Source organism: Choloepus didactylus, chromosome 3, assembly GCF_015220235.1.
Source record: "Choloepus didactylus isolate mChoDid1 chromosome 3, mChoDid1.pri, whole genome shotgun sequence".
NCBI classification, from domain to species: domain Eukaryota; kingdom Metazoa; phylum Chordata; class Mammalia; order Pilosa; family Megalonychidae; genus Choloepus; species Choloepus didactylus.
Window position 1 is genome coordinate 164,162,886 of NC_051309.1, and position 27,721 is coordinate 164,190,606.

Consider the following 27,721-nt stretch of genomic DNA (forward strand, 5'->3'; position numbering starts at 1 on the left):
TTAGAGAAAGTCTACTCCACGAAGCTGTAGATCTGATAAATTAGAGATAAGGACTTCAACTGGTCTACAAACCCTAAAAGAACCCTATCAAGTTCAGCAAATGCCACGAGGCCAAAAACAACAGAAAATTATAAAGCATATGAAAAAACCAGACGATATGGATAACCCAAGCCCAAGCACCCAAATCAAAAGACCAGAAGAGACACACCTAGAGCAGCTACTCAAAGAACTAAAGATGAACAATGAGACCCTAGTACGGGATATGAAGGAAATCAAGAAGACCCTAGAAGAGCATAAAGAAGACATTGCAAGACTAAATAAAAAAATGGATGATCTTATGGAAATTAAAGAAACTGTTGACCAAATTAAAAAGATTCTGGACACTCATAGTACAAGACTAGAGGAAGTTGAACAACGAATCAGTGACCTGGAAGATGACAGAATGGAAAATGAAAGCATAAAAGAAAGAATGGGGAAAAAAATTGAAAAAATCGAAATGGACCTCAGGGATATGATAGATAATATGAAACGTCCGAATATAAGACTCATTGGTGTCCCAGAAGGGGAAGAAAAGGGTAAAGGTCTAGGAAGAGTATTCAAAGAAATTGTTGGGGAAAACTTCCCAAATCTTCTAAACAACATAAATACACAAATCATAAATGCTCAGCGAACTCCAAATAGAATAAATCCAAAAAAACCCACTCCGAGACATATACTGATCACACTGTCAAACATAGAAGAGAAGGAGCAAGTTCTGAAAGCAGCAAGAGAAAAGCAATTCACCACATACAAAGGAAACAGCATAAGACTAAGTAGTGACTACTCAGCAGCCACCATGGAGGCGAGAAGGCAGTGGCACGATATATTTAAAATCCTGAGTGAGAGGAATTTCCAGCCAAGAATACTTTATCCAGCAAAGCTCTCCTTCAAATTTGAGGGAGAGCTTAAATTTTTCACAGACAAAGAAATGCTGAGAGAATTTGCTAACAAGAGACCTGCCCTACTGGAGATACTAAAGGGAGCCCTACAGACAGAGAAACAAAGACAGGACAGAGAGACTTGGAGAAAGGTTCAGAACTAAAGAGATTCGGTATGGGTACAATAAAGGATATTAATAGAGAGAGGGAAAAAATATGGCAAACATAATCCAAAGGATAAGATGGCCGATTCAAGAAATGCCTTCACGGTTTTAACGTTGAATGTAAATGGATTAAACTCCCCAATTAAAAGATATAGATTCGCAGAATGGATCAAAAAAAATGAACCATCAATATGTTGCATACAAGAGACTCATCTTAGACACAGGGACACAAAGAAACTGAAAGTGAAAGGATGGAAAAAAATATTTCATGCAAGCCACAGCCAAAAGAAAGCAGGTGTAGCAATATTAATCTCAGATAAAATAGACTTCAAATGCAGGGATGTTTTGAGAGACAAAGAAGGCCACTACATACTAATAAAAGGGGCAATTCAGCAAGAAGAAATAACAATCGTAAATGTCTATGCACCCAATCAAGGTGCCACAAAATACATGAGAGAAACATTGGCAAAACTAAAGGAAGCAATTGATGTTTCCACAATAATTGTGGGAGACTTCAACACATCACTCTCTCCTATAGATAGATCAACCAGACAGAAGACCAATAAGGAAATTGAAAACCTAAACAATCTGATAAATGAATTAGATTTAACAGACATATACAGGACATTACATCCCAAATCACCAGGATACACATACTTTTCTAGTGCTCACGGAACTTTCTCCAGAATAGATCATATGCTGGGACATAAAACAAGCCTCAATAAATTTAAAAAGATTGAAATTATTCAAAGCACATTCTCTGACCACAATGGAATACAATTAGAAGTCAATAACCATCAGAGACTTAGAAAATTCACAAATACCTGGAGGTTAAACAACACACTCCTAAACAATCAGTGGGTTAAAGAAGAAATAGAAAGAGAAATTGCTAAATATATAGAGACGAATGAAAATGAGAACACAACATACCAAAACCTATGGGATGCAGCAAAAGCAGTGCTAAGGGGGAAATTTATAGCACTAAACGCATATATTAAAAAGGAAGAAAGAGCCAAAATCAAAGAACTAATGGATCAACTGAAGAAGCTAGAAAATGAACAGCAAACCAATCCTAAACCAAGTACAAGAAAAGAAATAACAAGGATTAAAGCAGAAATAAATGACATAGAGAACAAAAAAACAATAGAAAGGATAAATATCACCAAAAGTTGGTTCTTTGAGAAGATCAACAAGATTGACAAGCCCCTAGCTAGACTGACAAAATCAAAAAGAGAGAAGACCCATATAAACAAAATAATGAATGAAAAAGGTGACATAACTGCAGATCCTGAAGAAATTAAAAAAATTATAAGAGGATATTATGAACAACTGTATGGCAACAAACTGGATAATGTAGAAGAAATGGACAATTTCCTGGAAACATATGAACAACCTAGACTGACCAGAGAAGAAATAGAAGACCTCAACCAACCCATCACAAGCAAAGAGATCCAATCAGTCATCAAAAATCTTCCCACAAATAAATGCCCAGGGCCAGATGGCTTCACAGGGGAATTCTACCAAACTTTCCAGAAAGAACTGACACCAATCTTACTCAAACTCTTTCAAAACATTGAAAAAAATGGAACACTACCTAACTCATTTTATGAAGCTAACATCAATCTAATACCAAAACCAGGCAAAGATGCTACAAAAAAGGAAAACTACCGGCCAATCTCCCTAATGAATATAGATGCAAAAATCCTCAACAAATACTTGCAAATCGAATCCAAAGACACATTAAAAAAATCATACACCATGACCAAGTGGGGTTCATTCCAGGCATGCAAGGATGGTTCAACATAAGAAAAACAATCAATGTATTACAACACATTAAAAACTCGAAAGGGAAAAATCAATTGATCATCTCAATAGATGCTGAAAAAGCATTTGACAAAATCCAACATCCCTTTTTGATAAAAACACTTCAAAAGGTAGGAATTGAAGGAAACTTCCTCAACATGATAAAGAGCATATATGAAAAACCCACAGCCAGCATAGTACTCAATGGTGAGAGACTGAAAGCCTTCCCTCTAAGATCAGGAACAAGACAAGGATGCCCGCTGTCACCACTGTTATTCAACATTGTGCTGGAAGTGCTAGCCAGGGCAATCCGGCAAGACAAAGAAATAAAAGGCATCCAAATTGGAAAAGAAGAAGTAAAACTGTCATTGTTTGCAGATGATATGATCTTATATCTAGAAAACCCTGAGAAATCAACGATACACCTACTAGAGCTAATAAACAAATTTAGCAAAGTAGCGGGATACAAGATTAATGCACATAAGTCAGTAATGTTTCTATATGCTAGAAATGAACAAACTGAAGAGACACTCACGAAAAAGATACCATTTTCAATAGCAACTAAAAAAATCAAGTACCTAGGAATAAACTTAACCAAAGATGTAAAAGACCTATACAAAGAAAACTACATAACTCTACTAAAAGAAATAGAAGGGGACCTTAAAAGATGGAAAAATATTCCATGTTCATGGATAGGAAGGCTAAATGTCATTAAGATGTCAATTCTACCCAAACTCATCTACAGATTCAATGCAATCCTAATCAAAATTCCAACAACCTACTTTGCAGACTTGGAAAAGCTAGTTATCAAATTTATTTGGAAAGGGAAGATGCCTCGAATTGCTAAAGACACTCTAAAAAAGAAAAACCAAGTGGGAGGACTTACACTCCCTGACTTTGAAGCCTATTATAAAGCCACAGTTGCCAAAACAGCATGGTACTGGCACAAAGATAGACATATAGATCAATGGAATCGAATTGAGAATTCAGAGATAGACCCTCAGATCTATGGCCGACTGATCTTTGATAAGGCCCCCAAAGTCACCGAACTGAGCCATAATGGTCTTTTCAACAAATGGGGCTGGGAGAGTTGGATATCCATATCCAAAAGAATGAAAGAGGACCCCTACCTCACCCCCTACACAAAAATTAACTCAAAATGGACCAAAGATCTCAATATAAAAGAAAGTACCATAAAACTCCTAGAAGATAATGTAGGAAAACATCTTCAAGACCTTGTATTAGGAGGCCACTTCCTAGACTTTACACCGAAAGCACAAGCAACAAAAGAGAAAATAGATAAATGGGAACTCCTCAAGCTTAGAAGTTTCTGCACCTCAAAGGAATTTCTCAAAAAGGTAAAGAGGCAGCCAACTCAATGGGAAAAAATTTTTGGAAACCATGTATCTGACAAAAGACTGATATCTTGCATATACAAAGAAATCCTACAACTCAATGACAATAGTACAGACAGCCCAATTATAAAATGGGCAAAAGATATGAAAAGACAGTTCTCTGAAGAGGAAATACAAATGGCCAAGAAACACATGAAAAAATGTTCAGCTTCACTAGCTATTAGAGAGATGCAAATTAAGACCACAATGAGATACCATCTAACACCGGTTAGAATGGCTGCCATTAAACAAACAGGAAACTACAAATGCTGGAGGGGATGTGGAGAAATTGGAACTCTTATTCATTGTTGGTGGGACTGTATAATGGTTCAGCCACTCTGGAAGTCAGTCTGGCAGTTCCTTAGAAAACTAGATATAGAGCTACCATTCGATCCAGCGATTGCACTTCTCGGTATATACCCGGAAGATCGGAAAGCAGTGACACGAACAGATATCTGCACGCCAATGTTCATAGCAGCATTATTCACAATTGCCAAGAGATGGAAACAACCCAAATGTCCTTCAACAGATGAGTGGATAAATAAAATGTGGTATATACACACGATGGAATACTACGCGGCAGTAAGAAGGAACGATCTCGTGAAACATATGACAACATGGATGAACCTTGAAGACATAATGCTGAGCGAAATAAGCCAGGCACAAAAAGAGAAATATTATATGCTACCACTAATGTGAACTTTGAAAAATGTAAAACAAATGGTTTATAATGTAGAATGTAGGGGAACTAGCAGTAGAGAGCAATTAAGGAAGGGGGAACAATAATCCAAGAAGAACAGATAAGCTATTTAACGTTCTGGGGATGCCCAGAAATGACTATGGTCTGTTAATTTCTGATGGATGTAGTAGGAACAAGTTCACTGAAATGTTGCTTTATTATGTAACTTTCTTGGGGTAAAGTAGGAACATGTTGGAAGTTAAGCAGTTATCTTAGGTTAATTGTCTTTTTCTTACTCCCTTGCTATGGTCTCTTTGAAATGTTCTTTTATTGTATGTTTGTTTTCTTTTTAACTTTTTTTTTCATACAGTTGATTTGAAAAAAGAAGGGAAAGTTAAAAAAAAAAAAAAAAAGAAAAAAGACAAACAAGGAAAAAAAAAAAAAAAAAGATGTAGTGCCCCCTTGAGGAGCCTGTGGAGAATGCAGGGGTATTCGCCTACCCCACCTCCATGGTTGCTAACATGACCACAGACATAGGGGACTGGTGGTTTGATGGGTTGAGCCCTCTACCATAAGTTTTACCCTTGGGAAGACGGTTGCTGCAAAGGAGAGGCTAGGCCTCCCTGTATTTGTGCCTAAGAGTCTCCTCCTGAATGCCTCTTTGTTGCTCAGATGTGGCCCTCTCTCTCTGGCTAAGCCAACTTGAAAGGTGAAATCACTGCCCTCCCCCCTACGTGGGATCAGACACCCAGGGAAGTGAATCTCCCTGGCAACGTGGAATATGACTCCCGGGGAGGAATGTAGACCCAGCATCGTGGGATGGAGAACATCTTCTTGACCAAAAGGGGGATGTGAAAGGAAATGAAATAAGCTTCAGTGGCAGAGAGATTCCAAAACGAGCCGAGAGATCACTCTGGTGGGCACTCTTACGCACACTTTAGACAACCTTTTTTAGGTTCTAAAGAATTGGGGTAGCTGGTGGTGGATACCTGAAACTATTAAACTACAACCCAGAACCCATGAATCTCGAAGACAGTTGTATAAAAATGTAGCTTATGAGGGGTGACAGTGGGATTGGGAATGCCATAAGGACCAAACTCCACTTTGTCTAGTTTATGGATGGATGTGTAGAAAAGTAGGGGAAGCAAACAAACAGACAAAGGTACCTAGTGTTCTTTTTTACTTCAATTGCTCTTTTTCACTCTAATTATTATTCTTGTTATTTTTGTGTGTGTGCTAATGAAGGTGTCAGGGATTGATTTAGGTGATGAATGTACAACTATGTAACGGTACTGTAAACAATCGAAAGTACAATTTGTTTTGTATGACTGCGTGGTATGTGAATATATCTCAATAAAATGATGATTAAAAAAAAAAATGTCATGTATTCCATATTTGAATACATTACTTCAGTATTTGCATTTCATTGCATATATATAACTGTTTAAAACCACAGCATCATATACAATTTAACATCATTTATTACTTTAGCACCCCTAGCTCCTTCTTATTCCTTCAATAATTCTAAATTATTTTAAAACTAATTTAGCAAATTAGCAAAAGTTAAAATAGGTTAATTTCACATGATCTGAAGATGCTACAAGTTCAATTTTGAAGAATACCAAATTTTACATAGCCACAATCAAAAGAATGAAGTTAGACACTTACTTAACACCATCCACAAAATTAACTCAAGTGGATCAAAGACCTAAATGTAAGAGATAAATTACAAGATTCTTAAAACAAAACATAAGGGTAAACTTTCAAAACCTTGGATTTTATAATGCATACTAAGATATGACACAATAACCATGTATTAGTCAGGGTTCCCTAGGGAAACAGAACAGAAGATATCTATAAATATGAGAGTTATAAAGGTGTCTCACACACCTATGGAGACGCACAAGTCCAAATTCTGTAGGGCAAGATGCACGAGTCTAAATTTTGTAGGGCAGGCCACGAGCTGGCAACTCCGATGTTCTTCAATGAACTCCCCAGGAGAGGCTAGCTGGCTGAAGAAGAAGTGAAAGTTCTATCTTCTCCTTTAAAAGTCTTCAACTGATTGGATTAAATCCAATGGATTGTATTCTTTCATTACAGAAGATACTCCCTTAGTTGACTGTAGATGTAACCAGCCACAGAGGCAATTGACTGACTGATGATTTAATAAACCAGCCTTCTGGTTTATTAACCAGCCACAAAATGTTGCTGCAGTAATGGTTAAGCCAGTGTTGGTTTAACCAGACAACTGGGCACCAGCATCTGGCCAAGTCAACACATGAACCTAACCAACACAAAGCACAATCCTCAAAAGAAAAAAGCAGATAAACTGGACCTCATCAAAATTAAAAACTATTGTGCATCAAAGGATGCTATCAAGAAAGTGAAACACAAACAGAATGGAAGAAAATATTTGCAAACCATAAATATGATATGGGACTTGTATCTGGAATATACAAATAATCCTAAAACAATCAATAAAAAGACAAATGAACCAATTATAACATGGGGAGGAAATGTTCAAAATTGCAGATTAGGGAGGGAATGGCAGAATCTACCTCTCACCCCAAAGCAGCAAATATCCAGGAAGAAACAGTCCAAATCAACTCTTTGGGACTCCAGAGACCAGGGGAGTCAGTACAATGCCCAGGGAAGTGCAGGAGAAAGTGACTGAGAAACCATGGTCAGAGAGTGTGAATAATCTCACTGAGGCTCCTGGCACCCAGCCCACACCTTTAAGGGATGAACAAGCAAGCGGCCGATCATTGTTTCGGGGGAGCAACTGAGGAATGATATGGCCAAAGGAGTCCTCTGCCCCAAGTGGAAGGGGACACAGCCAAACACTGAGCCAGATATTGGCTGGCGAAGAGAGAATATGGGATCCCGCAGTTTCAGCACCTCCTGGTCAGAAGCTGCCAGGCAACATTGTTTTGACTCCCTGAGGGAGGATCTGGCAAAGCCACAAGAGCCTGCTTTCTTACGGCTGAGGAGAATAGGTAGTCAAAGAGTGCCATTTACTGGGCAGGCCAGAGAGTGCATGGAAAAAAAAGCACAGCTTTGAGGAGTCTTTCCAGATGCTCTCCCAGGGGCAACTGGATCTCCCCGGCCCCCTGCATGGGTACCTGGCCATGTTTGGGTTGGGAAATACTAACAATCCAGCTGTCAAAGAAGTGCCTTAATACAAAACCAATCATCGCCATGTTTGGGCTGGGATATACCAACAATCCAGCTGTCAAAGAAGTGCCTTAATACAAAACCAATCACAACAAATTAAAGAGAGAGAGAGAAACTGACCTTCAGAAAAACCCATCAAGTTAATCAGATGACCAGATACAGGGAAAAATCACAAGGCATATTAAAACATAGGAAAATGTGGCCCAGACAAAGAACAATTAAAAAGTCAGAATAGACACAGAGTTTGGAACACTGACAAACAAAATTCATCAAACAAATTCAACAAGATGGCTAAAGAGATAAAGGATATGAAGAAAACAATAGAACAGCATAAAGAAGAATTTGAAAGAATACATAAAAAAATAACAGATATTATGGAAATAAAAGACACTGTACATGAGATTTGAAATATACTGCAGACACCAACAGCAGATTTGGAAGGCAGAAGAAAGAATGCGAAAGCTAGAAGACAGAGCATCCAAATGTGAACACACAAAAGAACAGATGGAGAAAAAAATTTGGAAAAATTTAAGCAAGGACTCAGGGAAAAGTTTAAAAACACAATTTGCAAAAACAAACACATCACAGTGTCCCAAAAGGAGAAGAGAAGGGAAAAAGGCCAGGAAGAATATTTGAAGAAATGGTGGCCAAAAATTTCCCAACCTTTATAAAAGACAAATACGCAATCCCTAGAAGCCCAATAGAATCCAACCAGAATAAATCCAAATACACCCACTGCAAGACACAACCTAATCAAACTATCAAATGCCAAGGAGAAAGAGAGCTCTGAAAGCAGCAACAGTAAAACTGATTCACCACATAAAAGGGAAGCTATATAAAAATAAATGTTCATTTCTCATCAGAAGCCATGGAGATGAGAAGGCGGTGGTATGATATATTTAAGATACTGAAAATGAAAAACTGCATATCAAGAATTCCATAGGGGAGAGAGGTCATCAACACAGTAAATAGCTACTGAAAACTCCTCTCCAGATATTCAATGAAAAAAAGAACAATTCTGAATTGTTTGAAACTCTTGTGGAGGATACAGACTGGAGAAGTCCCCTGTAGATGCTGAATTTGAAGAAAGAGGAGAAATATCAGGTAGGAGTCTTCCCACCCAGACCAGCTGGTCCTCTCTCCTCCCCATCACTCATGCTCAGTGGGAAAAGGCACAGATTCAGCAGACAGGAACCCTCCCACCAGGGAAACATTTTAAAATCTCACAACAGTGAGACATACACCTACTGTTTGAAGATCAGGGGGACAAGGAAGGACAATTCAAGGCTGAGGTCAGTGAGGGACAAAAAGATTGAGAAACCATGGACAGAGACTGCATTTCCAGCCCTAAATCTGAAAATCCATCCTCCAACCTTGAGGGAAGCAGCAGCCAGCAACCGTTTCCCTGCCTTGGGGATGGCTGGAGTACTGGGTCAGGTGAAGGAGTACTCGGCCACAGGTGTAGCTCCACATCGAGCCAGATTTTGGCAGGCAAAGTGAAGGCACAGGAATCCCACAGTTTCAGTTCGCCAGTTTCAACACTGCCTCTGAGGACAATTAAGTTACCGAACAGCACCATCTGCTAGACAGCCTGGAAATTGCAAGGGACCCAGACCCTTTGTTAGGACTACAGGAGCTGGTCTCCATGCCCTGCACAGAAACCCAGCCTGGTTTTGGTTGAGAAATACAGTCACCCCAACTGTCAAAGCAGGGCTCTAAAACAAACCAAGGTCTCACAAACTGGTGGAAAACAGAGCACCACTGGAAGACAGCAGATCTATATTACCACACACAGTGAACTTGCTGAGGTGCACACTGTCTACCTCCCATCCCTGTGGCATGGTGTGTGTCTGATTTGGGGAGCAACCTGGGGAGCAGAGCCCATCTGACAACCAGCCAGCAAGAGAAACAAAGAAATATAGAGATCAAAGAAAACCAACAAGAAAATCCAAAGCACAAGAGAGAAAACAATGTCCAGAATAAACTAACCAAGAAAACCAGAGGTCTACACAGCAAAAAATCACAAGCCACAGCAGGAAACACAAAGATATGTCCCAGTCAAAGGAACCAACTAACACCTCAACTGAGATTCATGAGTTGAAACAACTAATTAAAGATGTTCAAACAAATCTTCCAAATTAAATCAATGAGTTGAAAGAAAATGTGACAAAAGAGATGAAGGACATAAAAAAGACACTGTGTGACCACAAGGAAGATTTGTAAGCTTAAAAAAACAAATGACAGAACATATGGGAATGAAAGGCACAATAGAAGAGATGGAAAACACAGTGGAGACATACAACAGCAGATTTTTTTTTTAATCTTCATTTTACTGAGATATATTCACATACCACGCAGTCATATATAACAAATCGTACATTCGATTATTCACAGTACCATTACATAGTTGTACATTCATCACCTAAATCAATCCCTGACACCTTCATTAGCACACACACAAAAATAACAAGAATAATAATTAAAGTGAAAAACAGCAATTGAAGTAAAAAAGAACACTGGGTACCTTTGTCTGTTTGTTTGTTTCCTTTCCCTATTTTTCTACTCATCCATCCATAAACTAGACAAAGGAGAGTGTGGTCCTTATGGCTTTCCCAATCCCATTGTCACCCCTCATAAGCTACATTTTTATACAATTGTCTTTGAGATTCATGGGTTCTGAGTTGTAGTTTGATAGTTTCAGGTATCCACCACCAGCTACCCCAATTCTTTAGAACCTAAAAAGGGTTGTCTAAAGTGTGCGTAACAGTGCCCACCAGAGTGACCTCTCGGCTCCTTTTGGAATCTCTCTGCCACTGAAGCTTATTTCATTTCCTTTCACATCCCCCTTTTGGTCAAGAAGATGTTCTCCATCCCACGATGCCTGGTCTACATTCCTCCCTGGGAGTCATATTCCACGTTGCCAGGGAGATTCACTCCCCTGGGTGTCTGATCCCACGTAGTGGGGAGGGCAGTGTGTTCACCTTTCAAGTACAACAGCAGATTTAAAGAGGCAGAACAAAGGATTCATGAATTGGAGGACAGAACACCTGAAATCCTACACAGAAAAGACCAGACAGGGAAAAGATAGGAAAAACTTGAGCAGGAGCTCAGGGAAATGAATGAAAACATGAAGCACACAAATATATGTGTTACAGTGTCCCAGAAGGAGAAGAGAAGGGGAAAGGGGCAGAAAGAATAATAGAGGAAATAATCAATGAAAATTTCCCAAATCTAGGAAAGACAAAATTACAGGTCCAAGAAGCACAGCACACCCCAAACATAATTGATCCAAATAGACCTACTCCAAGACACTTACTAATCAGACAGTCAAATGTCAAAGATAAAGAATTCTGAAATCAGCAAGAGAAAAGCAATCCATCATACACAAGGGGAGCTAAAAAAGACTAAGTGTGGATTTCTCAGTAGAAACTATGGAGGCAAGAACGCAGTGGTATGGTATATTCAAGACACTAAAAGAGAAAAACTGCCAACCTATATCCAGCAAAACTGTCCTTCAAAAATGAGGAAGAGTTAAAAAAAATTTACAAATAAACAGACACTGAGAGAGTTCATGAACAGGAGACCTCCCCCACAAGAAGTACTAAAGGCAGTGCTATAGAGAGACAGGAAAGAGAAGTTTGGAGAAGAGTGTAGAAAGGAAGATATCAGGATATTCATGTGATGCTGAAGGAGTACAGAATGTTCAACAGGATTGATTGCATAGATCCAGAAATGCATAGCACACTAGTGGGTGATGGTAGCACAATAATGTAAGTACATGGAAGAAAGACGACTGTGAGTTCGTTTGAAAGAGGAAGGTTAGCAGCATGTAGGACACCAGAAGGAAAGAGAGAATATCAAGACTGGGACAGTATAACTTAGTGAAACCTAGAATGGTCAATGATTGCTATTAAATATTCAAATATAAGAATGTTTTTACAAAAGGAAGAATCAACTTTTCAAGGTGTTGGACATGGGATGGTACTGGGGAAAGAATAAAATCAACGCAAACTAGAGTCTATGGTTAACAGTAACACTGTAATATGGTTCTATTAATTGTAACAAAGGCAATATACCAAAGCTAGATATCTATAAGAGGTGTATATAAGAGAGAGGTATGGGATTCATGGCACTGGTGTTGTCTGACCTTTTTTTATTGCATTTTAATTTTATTTTTTCTTTTGTTGCTTTTTAACTGTGATTATACAGGGAATCATTGATTGTTTACTTAGGAGGCAATGTATGGTGTGTGAATAAAAACCGTCTAAAATTTAAAAATTAAAATTAAAAAAAAAGAATTCTTTATCCAGCAAAATTGTCCTTCAAAAATGCTAGAGAGTTTAAAATTTTTACAAAAAAACAGACACGGAGATTTTATGAACAAGAGCCTGCGCTACAAGAAATACTAAAGGGGGTGTTACAGGCAGATAGGAAAAGACAGGAGTGAGAGATTTGGAGAAGAGTATAGAAATGAAGAGTAACAGTAAGGGTACTGAAAAGCATAAAAAGAGAGGGGAAAAAAGGTGTAATGTATAAAATACAGAAGACAAAATGGTTGAAGAAAGTACTGCCTTTATGGTAGTAACAATAAATGGTAATGGATTAAACTCCCCAATCAAATAAAAAAGACTGCCAGAATGGATAAAAAAAAAAAAAAAAAAAAAAAAAAAAAAACAAGATCTATCAATATGCTATATACAAGAGACTCACTTTAGACCCAAGGACAAAAATAACTTAAAATTGAAAGGCTGGAAAAAGATATTTCATGCAGGCAACAACCAGAAAAGAGCAGGGGTAGCTAGTTATACTAATATCAGACAATTTAGACTTGAAATGTAAAACAATTAAAAGTCACAAAGAAGGACACTGTATTAATAAAAGGGACAATTCATCAAGAAGACATAACAAATATTTATGCACCAAGACAGAGTACCCCAAAACACAAGGCAAACACTGACAGTACTGAAGAGAAGTAGACACTGATACAGTAACAATTGGAGATGTCAATACACCACTGTCATCAATGGATACCACATTTAGCAAGAGGATCAATAAGGAAACAGAGATCTTGAATAATATGATAAATGAACTAGATTTAACAGATATTTACAGAACATTGCACCCCATGACAGCAGGATATACATATTTCTCAAGTGCTCATGGATCATTCTCCAGGATAGACCACATACTGGGTCACAAAGCAGATCTCAATAAATTAAATAGATCAAAATTATACGAAACACTATCTCAGATCATAATGCAATGAGGTTGAAAATCAACAACAGGAGACGAGGCGGGGCAAGATGGCAGACTGGTGAGCTGTATGTTTTAGTTACTCCTCCAGGAAAGTAGGTAGAAAGCCAGGAACTGCGTGGACTGGACACAACACAGCAATCTGACTTTGGGCATACTTCATACAACACTCATGAAAACGTCGAACTGCTGAGATCAGCAAAATCTGTAAGTTTTTGCGGCCAGGGGACCTGCGCCCCTCCCTGCCAGGCTCAGTCCTGGGGGAGGAGGGGCTGTCAGCTCCGGGAAGGAGAAGGGAGAACTGCAGTGGCTGCCCTTATCGGAAACTCATTCTACTGATTCAAACTCCAACCATAGATAGACTGAGACCAGACACCAGAGAATCTGAGAGCAGCCAGCCCAGCAGAGAGGAGACAGGCATAGAAAAAAAACAACACGAAAAACTCCAAAATAAAAGCGGACGATTTTTGGAGTTCTGGTGAACATAGAAAGGGGAAGGGCCCTGAGGCGCATATGCAAATCCCGAAGAAAAGCTGATCTCTCTGCCCTGTGGACCTTTCCTTAATGGCCCTGGTTGCTTTGTCTCTTAGCATTTCAATAACCCATTAGATCTCTGAGGAGGGCCCGGTTTTTTTTTGTTTTGTTTTGTTTTGTTTTGTTTTGTTTTTTTAATCCTTTTTTCTTTTTCTAAAACAATTACTTTAAGAAGCCCAATACAGAAAGCTTCAAACACGTACAATTTGGGCAGGTCAACTCAAGAGCAGAACTAGGAGAGCTCTGAGACAAAACGCAATAATCCAGTGGCTGAGAAAATTCACTAAACACCACAACTTCCCAAGAAAAGGGGGGTGTCCGCTCACAGCCATCATCCTGGTGGACAGGAAACACTCCTGCCCATCGCCAGCCCCATACCCCAGAACTGCCCCAGACAACCCAGTGTGACGGAAGTGCTTCAAATAAAAGGCACACACCACAAAACTGGGCGTGGACATTAGCCTTCTTTGCAACCTCAGCTGATTGTCCCAGAGTTGGGAAGGTAGAGCAATGTGAATTAACAAAGCCCCATTCAGCCATCATTTCAGCAGACTGGGGGCCTCCCTACACACCCCAGCAGCCCAGAACTGCCCTGGGGGGACGGCACTCACCTGTGACATAGCACAGTCATCCCTCAACAGAGGACCCAGGGTGCACTTGCAAGTCTCAGGAGCCATACGCCAATACCAAGGACTTGTAGGTCAGTGGCAGAGACAAACTGTGGCAGGACTGAACTGAAGGATTAGACTATTGCAGCAGCTTTAAAACTCTAGGATCACCAGGGAGATTTGATTGTTAGAGCCACCCCCCCCCTCCCTGACTGCCCAGAAACACACCCCATATACAGGGCAGGCAACACCAACTACACACGCAAGCTTGGTACACCAATTGGACCCCACAAGACTCACTCCCCCACTCACCAAAAAGGCTAAGCAGGGGAGAACTGGCTTGTGGAGAACAGGTGGCTCGTGGACGCCACCTGCTTGTTAGTTAGAGAAAGTGTACTCCACGAAGCTGTAGATCTGATAAATTAGACATAAGGACTTCAATTGGTCTACAAATCCTAAAAGAACCCTATCAAGTTCAGCAAATGCCACGAGGCCAAAAACAACAGAAAATTATAAAGCATATGAAAAAACCAGACGATATGGATAACCCAAGCCCAAGCACCCAAATCAAAAGACCAGAAGAGACACAGCACCTAGAGCAGCTACTCAAAGTACTAAAGATGAACAATGAGACCATAGTACGGGAGATAAAGGAAATCAAGAAGACCCTAGAAGAGCATAAAAAAGACATTGCAAGACTAAATAAAAAAATGGATGATCTTATGGAAATTAAAGAAACTGTTGACCAAATTAAAAAGATTCTGGACACTCATAGTACAAGACTAGAGGAAGTTGAACAACGAATCAGTGACCTGGAAGATGACAGAATGGAAAATGAAAGCATAAAAGAAAGAATGGGGAAAAAAATTGAAAAAATCGAAATGGACCTCAGGGATATAATAGATAATATGAAACATCCAAATATAAGACTCATTGGTGTCCCAGAAGGGGAAGAAAAGGGCAAAAGTCTAGGAAGAGTATTCAAAGAAATTGTTGGGGAAAACTTCCCAAATCTTCTAAACAACATAAATACACAAATCATAAATGCTCAGCGAACTCCAAATAGAATAAATCCCAATAAACCCACTCCGAGACATATACTGACCACACTATCAAACACAGAAGAGAAGGAGCAAGTTCTGAAAGCAGCAAGAGAAAAGCAATTCACCACATTCAAAGGAAACAGCATAAGACTAAGTAGTGACTACTCAGCAGCCACCATGAAGGCGAGAAGGCAGTGGCACGATATATTTAAAATTCTGAGTGAGAAAAATTTCCAGCCAAGAATACTTTATCCAGCAAAGTTCTCCTTCAAATTTGAGGGAGAGCTTAAATTTTTCACAGACAAACAAATGCTGAGAGAATTTGCTAACAAGAGACCTACCCTACTGGAGATACTAAAGGGAGCCCTACAGACAGAGAAACAAAGACAGGACAGAGAGACTTGGAGAAAAGTTCAGTACTAAAGAGATTCGGTATGGGTACAATAAAGGATATTAATAGACAGAGGGGAAAAATATGACAAACATAAACCAAAGCATAAGATGGCTGATTCAAGAAATGCCTTCACGGTTATAACGCTGAATGTAAATGGATTAAACTCCCCAATTAAAAGATATAGATTCGCAGAATGGATCAAAAAAAATGAACCATCAATATGTTGCATACAAGAGACTCATCTTAGACACAGGGAAACAAAGAAACTGAAAGTGAAAGGATGGAAAAAAATATTTCATGCAAGCTACAGCCAAAAGAAAGCAGGTGTAGCAATATTAATCTCAGATAAAATAGACTTCAAATGCAGGGATGTTCTGAGAGACAAAGAAGGCCACTACGTACTAATAAAAGGGGCAATTCAGCAAGAAGAAATAACAATCGTAAATGTCTATGCACCCAATCAAGGTGCCACAAAATACATGAGAGAAACACTGGCAAAACTAAAGGAAGCAATTGATGTGTCCACAATAATTGTGGGAGACTTCAACACATCACTCTCTCCTATAGATAGATCAACCAGACAGAAGACCAATAAGGAAATTGAAAACCTAAACAATCTGATAAATGAATTAGATTTAACAGACATATACAGGACATTACATCCCAAATCACCAGGATACACATGCTTTTCTAGTGCTCATGGAACTTTCTCCAGGATAGATCATATGCTGGGACATAAAACAAGCCTCAATAAATTTAAAAAGATTGAAATTATTCAAAGCACATTCTCTGACCACAATGGAATACAATTAGAAGTCAATAACCATCAGAGACTTAGAAAATACACAAATACCTGGAGGTTAAACAACACACTCCTAAACAATCAGTGGGTTAAAGAAGAAATAGCAAGAGAAATTGCTAAATATATAGAGACGAATGAAAATGAGAACACAACATACCAAAACCTATGGGATGCAGCAAAAGCAGTGCTGAGGGGGAAATTTATAGGACTAAACGCATATATTAAAAAGGAAGAAAGAGCCAAAATCAAAGAACTAATGGATCAACTGAAGAAGCTAGAAAATGAACAGCAAACCAATCCTAAACCAAGTACAAGAAAAGAAATAACAAGAATTAAAGCAGAAATAAATGACATAGAGAACAAAAAAACAATAGAGAGGATAAATATCACCAAAAGTTGGTTCTTTGAGAAGATCAACAAGATTGACAAGCCCCTAGCTAGACTGACAAAATCAAAAAGAGAGAAGACCCATATAAACAAAATAATGAATGAAAAAGGTGACATAACTGCAGATCCTGAAGAAATTAAAAAAATTATGAGAGGATACTATGAACAACTGTATGGCAACAAACTGGATAATGTAGAGGAAATGGACAATTTCCTGGAAACATATGAACAACCTAGACTGACCAGAGAAGAAATAGAAGACCTCAACCAACCCATCACAAGCAAAGAGATCCAATCAGTCATCAAAAATCTTCCCACAAATAAATGCCCAGGGCCAGATGGCTTCACAGGGGAATTCTACCAAACTTTCCAGAAAGAACTGACACCAATCTTACTCAAACTCTTTCAAAACATTGAAGAAAATGGAATACTACCTAACTCTTTTTATAAAGCTAACATCAATCTAATACCAAAACCAGGCAAAGATGTTACAAAAAAGGAAAACTACCAGCCAATCTCCCTAATGAATATAGATGCAAAAATCCTCAACAAAATACTTGCAAATCAAATCCAAAGACACATTAAAAAAATCATACACCATGACCAAGTGGGGTTTATTCCAGGCATGCAAGGATGGTTCAACATAAGAAAATCAATCAATGTACTACAACACATTAACAAGTCAAAAGGGAAAAATCAATTGATCATCTCAATAGATGCTGAAAAAGCATTTGACAAAATCCAACATCCCTTTTTGATAAAAACACTTCAAAAGGTAGGAATTGAAGGAAACTTCCTCAACATGATAAAGAGCATATATGAAAAACCCACAGCCAGCATAGTACTCAATGGAGAGAGACTGAAAGCCTTCCCTCTAAGATCAGGAACAAGAAAAGGATGCCCGCTATCACCACTGTTATTCAACATTGTGCTGGAAGTGCTAGCCAGGGCAATCCGGCAAGACAAAGAAATAAAAGGCATCCAAATTGGAAAAGAAGAAGTAAAACTGTCATTGTTTGCAGATGATATGATCTTATATCTAGAAAACCCTGAGAAATCGACGATACAGCTACTAGAGCTAATAAACAAATTTAGCAAAGTAGCGGGATACAAGGTTAATGCACATAAGTCAGTAATGTTTCTATATGCTAGAAATGAACAAACTGAAGAGACACTCAAGAAAAAGATACCATTTTCAATAGCAACTAAAAAAATCAAGTACCTAGGAATCAACTTAACCAAAGATGTAAAAGACCTATACAAAGAAAACTACATAACTCTACTAAAAGAAATAGAAGGGGACCTTAAAAGATGGAAAAATATTCCATGTTCATGGATAGGAAGACTAAATGTCATTAAGATGTCAATTCTACCCAAACTCATCTACAGATTCAATGCAATCCCAATCAAAATTCCAACAACCTACTCTGCAGACTTGGAAAACCTAGTTATCAAATTTATTTGGAAAGGGAAGATGCCTCGAATTGCTAAAGACACTCTAAAAAAGAAAAACGAAGTGGGAGGACTTACACTCCCTGACTTTGAAGCTTATTATAAAGCCACAGTTGCCAAAACAGCATGGTACTGGCACAAAGATAGACATATAGATCAATGGAATCGAATTGAGAATTCAGAGATAGACCCTCAGATCTATGGCCGACTGATCTTTGATAAGGCCCCCAAAGTCACTGAACTGAGTCATAATGGTCTTTTCAACAAATGGGGCTGGGAGAGTTGGATATCCATATCCAAAAGAATGAAAGAGGACCCCTACCTCATCCCCTACACAAAAATTAACTCAAAATGGACCAAAGATCTCAATATAAAAGAAAGTACCATAAAACTCCTAGAAGATAATGTAGGAAAACATCTTCAAGACCTTGTATTAGGCGGCCACTTCCTAGACTTTACACCCAAAGCACAAGCAACAAAAGAGAAAATAGATAAATGGGAACTCCTCAAGCTTAGAAGTTTCTGCACCTCAAAGGAATTTCTCAAAAAGGTAAAGAGGCAGCCAACTCAATGGGAAAAAATTTTTGGAAACCATGTATCTGACAAAAGACTGATATCTTGCATATATAAAGAAATCCTACAACTCAACGACAATAGTTCAGCCGGCCCAATTATAAAATGGGCAAAAGATATGAAAAGACAGTTCTCTGAAGAGGAAATACAAATGGCCAAGAAACACATGAAAAAATGTTCAGCTTCACTAGCTATTAGAGAGATGCAAATTAAGACCACAATGAGATACCATCTAACACCGGTTAGAATGGCTGCCATTAAACAAACAGGAAACTACAAATGCTGGAGGGGATGTGGAGAAATTGGAACTCTTATTCACTGTTGGTGGGACTGTATAATGGTTCAGCCACTCTGGAAGTCAGTCTGGCAGTTCCTTAGAAAACTAGATATAGAGTTACCATTCGACCCAGCGATTGCACTTCTCGGTATATACCCGGAAGATCGGAAAGCAGTGACACGAACAGATATCTGCACGCCAATGTTCATAGCAGCATTATTCACAATTGCCAAAAGATGGAAACAACCCAAATGTCCTTCAACAGATGAGTGGATAAATAAAATGTGGTATATACACACGATGGAATACTACGCGGCAGTAAGAAGGAACGATCTCGTGAAACATATGACAACATGGATGAACCTTGAAGACATAATGCTAAGCGAAATAAGCCAGGCACAAAAAGAGAAATATTATATGCTACCACTAATGTGAACTTTGAAAAATATAAAACAAATGGCTTATAATGTAGAATGTAGGGGAACTAGCAATAGAGAGCAATTAAGGAAGGGGGAACAATAATCCAAGAAGAACAGATAAGCTATTTAACGTTCTGGGGATGCCCAGGAATGACTATGGTCTGTTAATTTCTGATGGATATAGTAGGAGCAAGTTCACAGAAATGTTGCTATATTAGGTAACTTTCTTGGGGTAAAGTAGGAACATGTTGGAAGTTAAGCAGTTATCTTAGGTTAGTTGTCTTTTTCTTACTCCCTTGTTATGGTCTCTTTAAAATGTTCTTTATTGTATGTTTGTTTTCTTTTTAACTTTTTTTTCATACAGTTGATTTAAAAAAGAAGAGAAAGTTAAAAAAAAAAAAAAAAACAAGGAAAAAAAAAAAGATGCAGTGCCCCCTTGAGGAGCTTGTGGAGAATGCAGGGGTATTCGCCTACCCCACCTCCATGGTTGCTAACATGACCACAGACATAGGGGACTGGTGGTTTGATGGGTTGAGCCCTCTACCACAGGTTTTACCCTTGGGAAGACGGTTGCTGCAAAGGAGAGGCTAGGCCTCCCTATGGTTGTGCCTAAGAGCCTCCTCCCGAATGCCTCTTTGTTGCTCAGATGTGGCCCTGTCTCTCTAGCTAAGCCAACTTGAAAGGTGAAATCACTGCCCTCCCCCCTACGTGGGATCAGACACCCAGGGGAGTGAATCTCCCTGGCAACGTGGAATATGACTCCCGGGGAGGAATGTAGACCTGGCATCGTGGGACGGAGAACATCTTCTTGACCAAAAGGGGGATGTGAAAGGAAATGAAATAAGCTTCAGTGGCAGAGAGAATCCAAAAGGAGCCGAGAGGTCACTCTGGTGGGCACTCTTACGCACACTTTAGACAACCCTTTTTAGGTTCTAAAGAATTGGGGTAGCTGGTGGTGGATACCTGAAACTATCAAACTACAACCCAAAACCCATGAATCTCGAAGACAGTTGTATAATAATGTAGTTTATGAGGGGTGACAAGGGGATTGGGAAAGCCATAAGGACCACACTCCACTTTGTCTAGTTTATGGATGGATGAGTAGAAAAATAGGGGAAGGAAACAAACAGACAAAGGTACCCAGTGTTCTTTTTTACTTCAATTGCTCTTTTTCACTCTAATTATTATTCTTGTTATTCTTGTGTGTGTGCTAATGAAGGTGTCAGGGATTGATTTGGGTGATGAATGTACAACTATGTAATGGTACTGTGAACAATCGAAAGTACGATTTGTTTTGTATGACTGCGTGGTATATGAATATATCTCAATAAAATGAAGATTAAAAAAAAAAAAAAAAAAAGACATAATGCTGAGCAAAATAAGCCAGGCACAAAAAGAGAGATATTGTATGTTACCACTAATGTGAATTCTGTGAAAAATGTACAATGTTTTATACTGTAGAATGTACGGGACCTAGAGATACCAATTAGTGGAGGGGGAATGATAATCTAATAAGAACAGATAAACTATGGAGGGTAATCTCAATGTTATGGGAATGCTCAGGAATGATTATGGTTTGTAAACTTTCTTGGATATAGTAAGATCATGTTGGAAGCAATAGAGTTATTTTAGGTTTTTTTTTTCTCTTATTCCTTTGTTTTCTTAGGGGTTGTTAATTTTCTTGGGGTATGGTAGGAACATGTTGGAAGCAATGTAGTTATTTTAGATTATTTGTTTTTCTTACTCCTCTGTTTGGACATGGTTTATTAATTTTCTTGGGGTATGGTAGGAACATATTGGAAGCAAAGTAGGTATTTTAGGTTATTTGTTTTCCTTAATCCATTGCTTTGTTTGAAATGTTGTGGGGGTTTTTTGGTTGTTGTTTGCCTGTTTGTTTTTAATTTTTTGATAAACCAAGTTAAAAAATTGAAAAAAATCAGTAGAAAAATGGGAGTAAAAACTAAATGACAAATAGGGTGGGATGGGGGGATGGTTTGGGTATTCTCTTTTCACTTTTATTTTTTATTCTTATTCTGATTCTTTCTGATGTAAGGAAAATGTTCAGAAATAGATTGTGGTGATGAACGCATAACTATATGATCATACTGTGAACAGTTGATTGTATACCATGGATGACTGTATGGTTTGTGAATATATTTCAATAAAACTGAATTAAAAAAAAAAAAAAAAGAAAATCAATAACAGGCAGAAGGCTGGAAAATTCACAAATAAATGGAGGCTAAACAACACACTCTAAAATAACCAGTGGGTCAAGAAAGAGATTACAAGAGAAATCAGTAAATATCTCAAGGAAATTGAAAATGAGAACACAACATATCAAAACTTATGGAATGCAGGAGACGCAGTGCTAAGAAGGAAATTTATTGCCCTAATGGCCTGTATTAAAAATGAAGGAGAAAAAATTGAGGAATTAATTGCTCACCTGGAGGAACCAGAAAGCAAACAGAAGGAAAGAAATAACACAGATTAGACCAGAAATAAATGAAATTTAGAACACGAAAATCATAGAATCAACAAAGAATCAACCAGAAGTTGGTTTTTTGAGAAAATCAATAAAATCGATGGACCCTTAGCTAGGCTGACAAAGAAAAAGAAAAGAGGAAGCAAATAAATAAAATCAGAAATGGGAGGGGGGACATACCTCCTGACCAAACAGAAATAAAGGAGATAATGAGAGGATACTATAAGCAATTATATGCTGTGCTGGTTTGGATGTATTATGTCCCCCAAAACACCATTATCTTTGATACAGTCTTGTGTGGACAGGAAACGTATTGGTGTTGATTGGGTTGGAGACTTCTGATTGGATGTTTCTGTGGAGATCTGATCACTCAACCGTGGGCAAGATCTTTCACTGGATAATTTCCATGAGGTGTGGCCCTGCCCATTCAGTTTTCTGGAGCACTATATAAGCTCAGACAGAAGGAGCGAGCTTGCTACAGCCAAGTGGGACACTCTGAAGAATGCACAGGAGCTGAGAGAGGAACTGCAGTTTACTGAGACATTTTAAAGATTGCAGTTGAAAGCAGACTTTTGCTCCAGAGAAGCCAAGAAAGAACAATGCCCCAAGAGCAACTGAGAGTGACATTTTGAGGAGGAGCTGCAGCCTAGAGAGGAATGTCCTGGGAGAAAGCCATTTTGAAATCAGAATTTGGAGCAGATGCCAGTCATGTGCCTTCCCACCTAACAGGTTTTCCGGATGCCATTGGTCATACTCCAGTGAAGGTACCCGATGGCTGATGCATTACCTTGGACATTTTATGGCCTTAAGACTATAACTGTGTAACCAAATAAACCCCCTTTATAAAAGCCAATCCATTTCTGGTGTTTTGCATCCTGGCAGCATTAGCAAACTAGAACATATGCTAACAAAATAGACAACTTAGATGAAATGGACAACTTCTTAGAAAAGCAAGAACAGCCAACAATGACTCAAGAAGGAACAGAAGAACTCAAAAAGCAAATAACAAGTCATCAAAAACCTCATAAAAAAAGAAAAGTCCAAGGACTGGATGGTTTCACATGTGAGTTCCACCAAGCATTCAAGAAAGAATTAGTACCAAACCTGCTCAAACTCTTCAAAAAAAAGAAAAAAAAAAAAAAAACTGAAGAGGAGGGAAAGCTACCCAAGCTACCCAATTCTTTCTATGAAGCCAACACCACCCTAATACCAAAGTCAGACAAAGATACTGCAAGAAAAAGAAATTATAGAAATTAATTCCTTTAATGAGTATAGATGCAGAAATTCCCAACAAAATACCTGCAAATTGAATCCAGCAGCACATTAAAAGAATTACACACCATAACCAAGTGGGTTTTATTATGCAAGGGGGGTCAACACAAGAAAACCAATTAATATAATACACCACATTAACACAATAAAAGGAAAAAAACCCACATGATCATCTCGAGGAAGAAAAAGCACTTGACAAAATTCAGCATCCTTTCATGATAAAAACCTTCAAAGGGTAGGAATCGAAGGAAACTTCCTCAACATGATAAAGGGCTCATAGTAAAAACCCACAGCTAACATCACACTGAATGGTGAGAGACTGAAATCTTTCCGTCAAAGATCAGGAATAAGACAAGGATGCCCACTGAAACCACTGCTGTTCAAAATTGTACAAGAAGTTCTAGCTAGAACAATTAGGCAAGAAAAAGAAAGAAAAGGCACACAGATTGGAAACGAAGAAGTAAAACTGTCCCTATTTGCAGATGGCATGATCCTGTATTTAGAAAAAAAAAACAAAAAAATCCACAACAAAGCTACTTGAGATAATAAACAAGATCAGCCAAGTGGAAGGATACCGGATCAACACGCAAAAATCAATGGTGTTTCTATATACTAGCAATGAGCTATCCGAGGAGGTAATAAAGAAAAAAAATCCATTTACAATAGCAACTTAGAGAATCAAATATCTAGGAATAAATTTAAACACGGATTTAAAAGACCTGTAAACAAAAACTACAAAACATTGCTAAAATAAATCAAAGAAGCCATAATAAATGCAGAGACTTTGTGCTCATGGATTGGAAGGCTAAATGTCATTAAGATATCAATTATATGCAAATTGATCTACAATACCAAATTGGTATGCAATACCAATCAAAATTCCAATTGCCTACTTTGTCGAAATGGAAAAGTTAATTATCAAATTTATTTGGAAGGGTAAGGGGCCTCAAACAGCCAAAAACATCTTGAAAAGAAGAATAAATGAGGAGGACTCATGCTTCCTGACTTTAAAGCATATTATAAACCACTGTGGTCAAAACAGCATGGTACTGGCATTAAGACAGACATATAGATCAATGGAACTGAATTGAGAGTTTAGAAACAGACTGTCAGATCTATGGTCAACTGATTTTTGAAAAGGTTCTCAAGTCCACTCAACTGGGACAGAACAGTCTCTTCAATAAATGATGTTGGGATAATTGGATATCCATATCCAAAACAATGAAAAGGATCCCTATCTCATACCCTATACAGAAATTAACACAAAATGGATAAAAGACCTAAATATAAGAACCAGGCAATGAAAAAATACAAATAAAATGACATGAAAGTGAGTCAACAACCCGTTAAGATTAAATGTTCTAGAACAAAATGTGTAAAATACCATATAAGTAAAGGTATTTGTGCATGCAGGTATTCACATGGAAAAACAGGTCAGAAATACCATGTAACTATTAAGAGTAGGGGTAATATAGGAATTTTTAAATTTCTAACTTTATAGACTATTATTTCTTTAATTCTTTACAAACACATACTACTTCTAAATTAATCAGAGTATTTCCATTTACAAAACAAAAATTCATTTACTGGTTTATACTTTCAGTGGCTTATATACAGAATAATGCTTGTAAACTTATTGAAATAAGGTACATATACTAAGATACTCCTAAATCCCCTCTCCCACCTGTTACAACTGTTGTAGAAGATATGACGAAATTTCTGCTTCCCCAATCAGGAGTTCAAAAGGAAATTGTTTCCACATACAAATAAGCTTCCACATGGTGACTAGGCTCTCCAATAATATAGTCCAAAAATAGGCACCTGAATATCATATAGCCTGCTTTTCCTAATGAAAAACATGTTCAAAATACATCTAAACTAAGTAGTGCTTTTACATAGAGAAAACACCACCTGTCCTCATCCTAACTACTGAAGAAGTTTAAAGAGAGGTATCTGCTTCTGTCTGGAGAAATTTTTATGTTTCCAGAAATCATATTGGTGACAGTAGTATCAGTATTATTATTCTGAAATTGTTATTGTATAATATAAGGCAAAAAATAATAACATGAAGTAATTGAATCCCCTGTGTCCTTAAAATCAGGATTCTCAATCTAGATGAAAGAAGATATAGATGTAATACAGATGAGATAAAACTATGGGTAAAAACCCTGTTGTATAAAATGTAAATTGGAAGTATCACTATGAATTCATGAGGTATTTTATCTAATATAAAATATTAGATATATATGTGAATGTGTGTCTGTGGGTATACTTCTATCCACTGGAAAGACATATGAACAATGGCCAACAGTGCAGAAATGAGCATTCCTAGTGCCTAGATTGTGATCTGGAAATACCATTCCTCACTAAATAAAATCAAGGCTTCTTTAAGAAGTGGCTGATTCAAGGTCCAGCACTGAAAATGAAAAGATTAGCCTGAACATAAGAGGAAAGGATCAACTGTGTTAAAAGAACTCAGGAAGCACCTCAGTGAAGCTCCCACTGGCCAAAGACAAAACAACTTGAGGTCCAAGAAAGATAATAATTACAATGTATTAAAATTCAACAAATATATTTAAACCCATTAGCTCATGACATCTAAAAATAACAATGAAAACAACAACTAATTGTTTACCTTTAGAGAATAAGGAAAACATCCGTTATTTTGAAAACTAGTAAATAAAGAGAAACAAGCATTTATCCTACTTTTTCAAAATTAACTGTACCACTGGGTAAACGAATACATGAGGAAAAGCATCTCTTCAAAGTATTCTAGCTAATACATGAAACAAAATTAATAATATCATGATTCCAAGACCCCAGTGAATTAAGACATTTAGCATTAACTGTTGGTAACATCAAAAAAAGGTAGTGAGAATCACCCAGCGCCTCCCGCGGCAGCAGGCACTGATGTGGCCGCCGTCAGAGCCTCCATCTTGTGGGAGCGAAACCAACACCTGGCTCCGAGAAGCAGAAGTAGCAGCAGCCACTGCGGCCGCCGAGGGGTTTCTCTGGCCAGTGTTGGTTACACCATCTGCAAGCATGGGGAATATTTTTGCTAACCTCTTCAAGGGCCTTTTTGGCAAAAAAGAAATGCGCATTCTGATGGTTGGCCTGGACACTGCCAGAAAGACTACCATTTTGTACAAACTGAAACTTGGTGAAATAGTGACTACTATTCCCACTATAGGTTTCAACTTCGTGGAATAGTAACTACTATTCCCACTATAGGTTTCAACGTGGAAACTGTAGAGTACAAAAACATCAGCTTCACCGTGTGGGACCTGGGTGGCCAGGATAAGATCCAGCCTCTGTGGCACCACTACTTCCAGAACACACAAGGTCTGATCTTTGTGGTCGACAGCAATGACCAAGAGCGTGTGAACAAGGCCTGCGAGGAGCTCATGAGGATGTTGGCCGAAGATGAGCTCAGGGACGCTGTCTTACTAGTGTCCCCTAACAAGCAGTATCTCCCCAATACCATGAACACTGCTGAAATCACAGATAAACTGGGATTGCATTCTCTGCACCACAGAAACTGGTACATTCAGGTCACTTGTGCCACCAGTGGGGATGGGCTGTACAAAGGACTGAAATGGCTGTCCAATCAGCTCTGAAACAAGAAGTGAACCAAGACCGCGTCCTCCCCTCTCCCTCCTCTCCCTCTTCCTTCCTTCTCTTTGCCCTCCGCTTTACTCTCATGTGGCAAACTGTGCTACTCTGTGTGGCATTGAGTGCCAGAAGCTGTTTCCATGGGTTTTGTTCACACTATGTATTGCACCATGCTGTAAATGTGGCAGACACAGCCCGCAAACAGGTTTTTTATTTAATGTAAATAGTTTTTGTTTCCAATGAGGCAGTTTCTGGTACTCCTATGCAATATTATTTAGCTTTTTTTATTTAAAAAAAAAAAAAGGAAAATCAACTCACTGTTTAGTACTGAGAAGGGATTTCAGGTGCACTGGCACCTGGGCTTCTGGGGGTTACTGTGTTAGAAGAGCTGAGAGTGCCTCTGCTTGGCTTTAGATCTATATTGAGATCCATTTTGGAGGTTGGTTTTTAACCCAAACTCAGTGCATTTTTTAAACTAGTTA

The 27,721-nt window shown here is 38.3% G+C and overlaps 2 protein-coding genes across 4 annotated transcripts in view; one reads left to right on the plus strand and one right to left on the minus strand.

The window, feature by feature from the left end:
• Window positions 1–27,721, minus strand: part of LRBA (LPS responsive beige-like anchor protein) — a 1,009,660-nt gene that overhangs the window by 904,150 nt on the left and 77,789 nt on the right. The window lies entirely within an intron of this gene.
• LOC119529090 (ADP-ribosylation factor 1-like) lies at window positions 26,538–27,244 on the plus strand. The gene is made up of 2 exons (XM_037829155.1): window positions 26,538–26,770; window positions 26,818–27,244. The coding sequence occupies exons 1-2, from the start codon at window positions 26,538–26,540 to the stop codon at window positions 27,242–27,244; spliced, it is 660 nt and encodes a 219-aa protein (XP_037685083.1).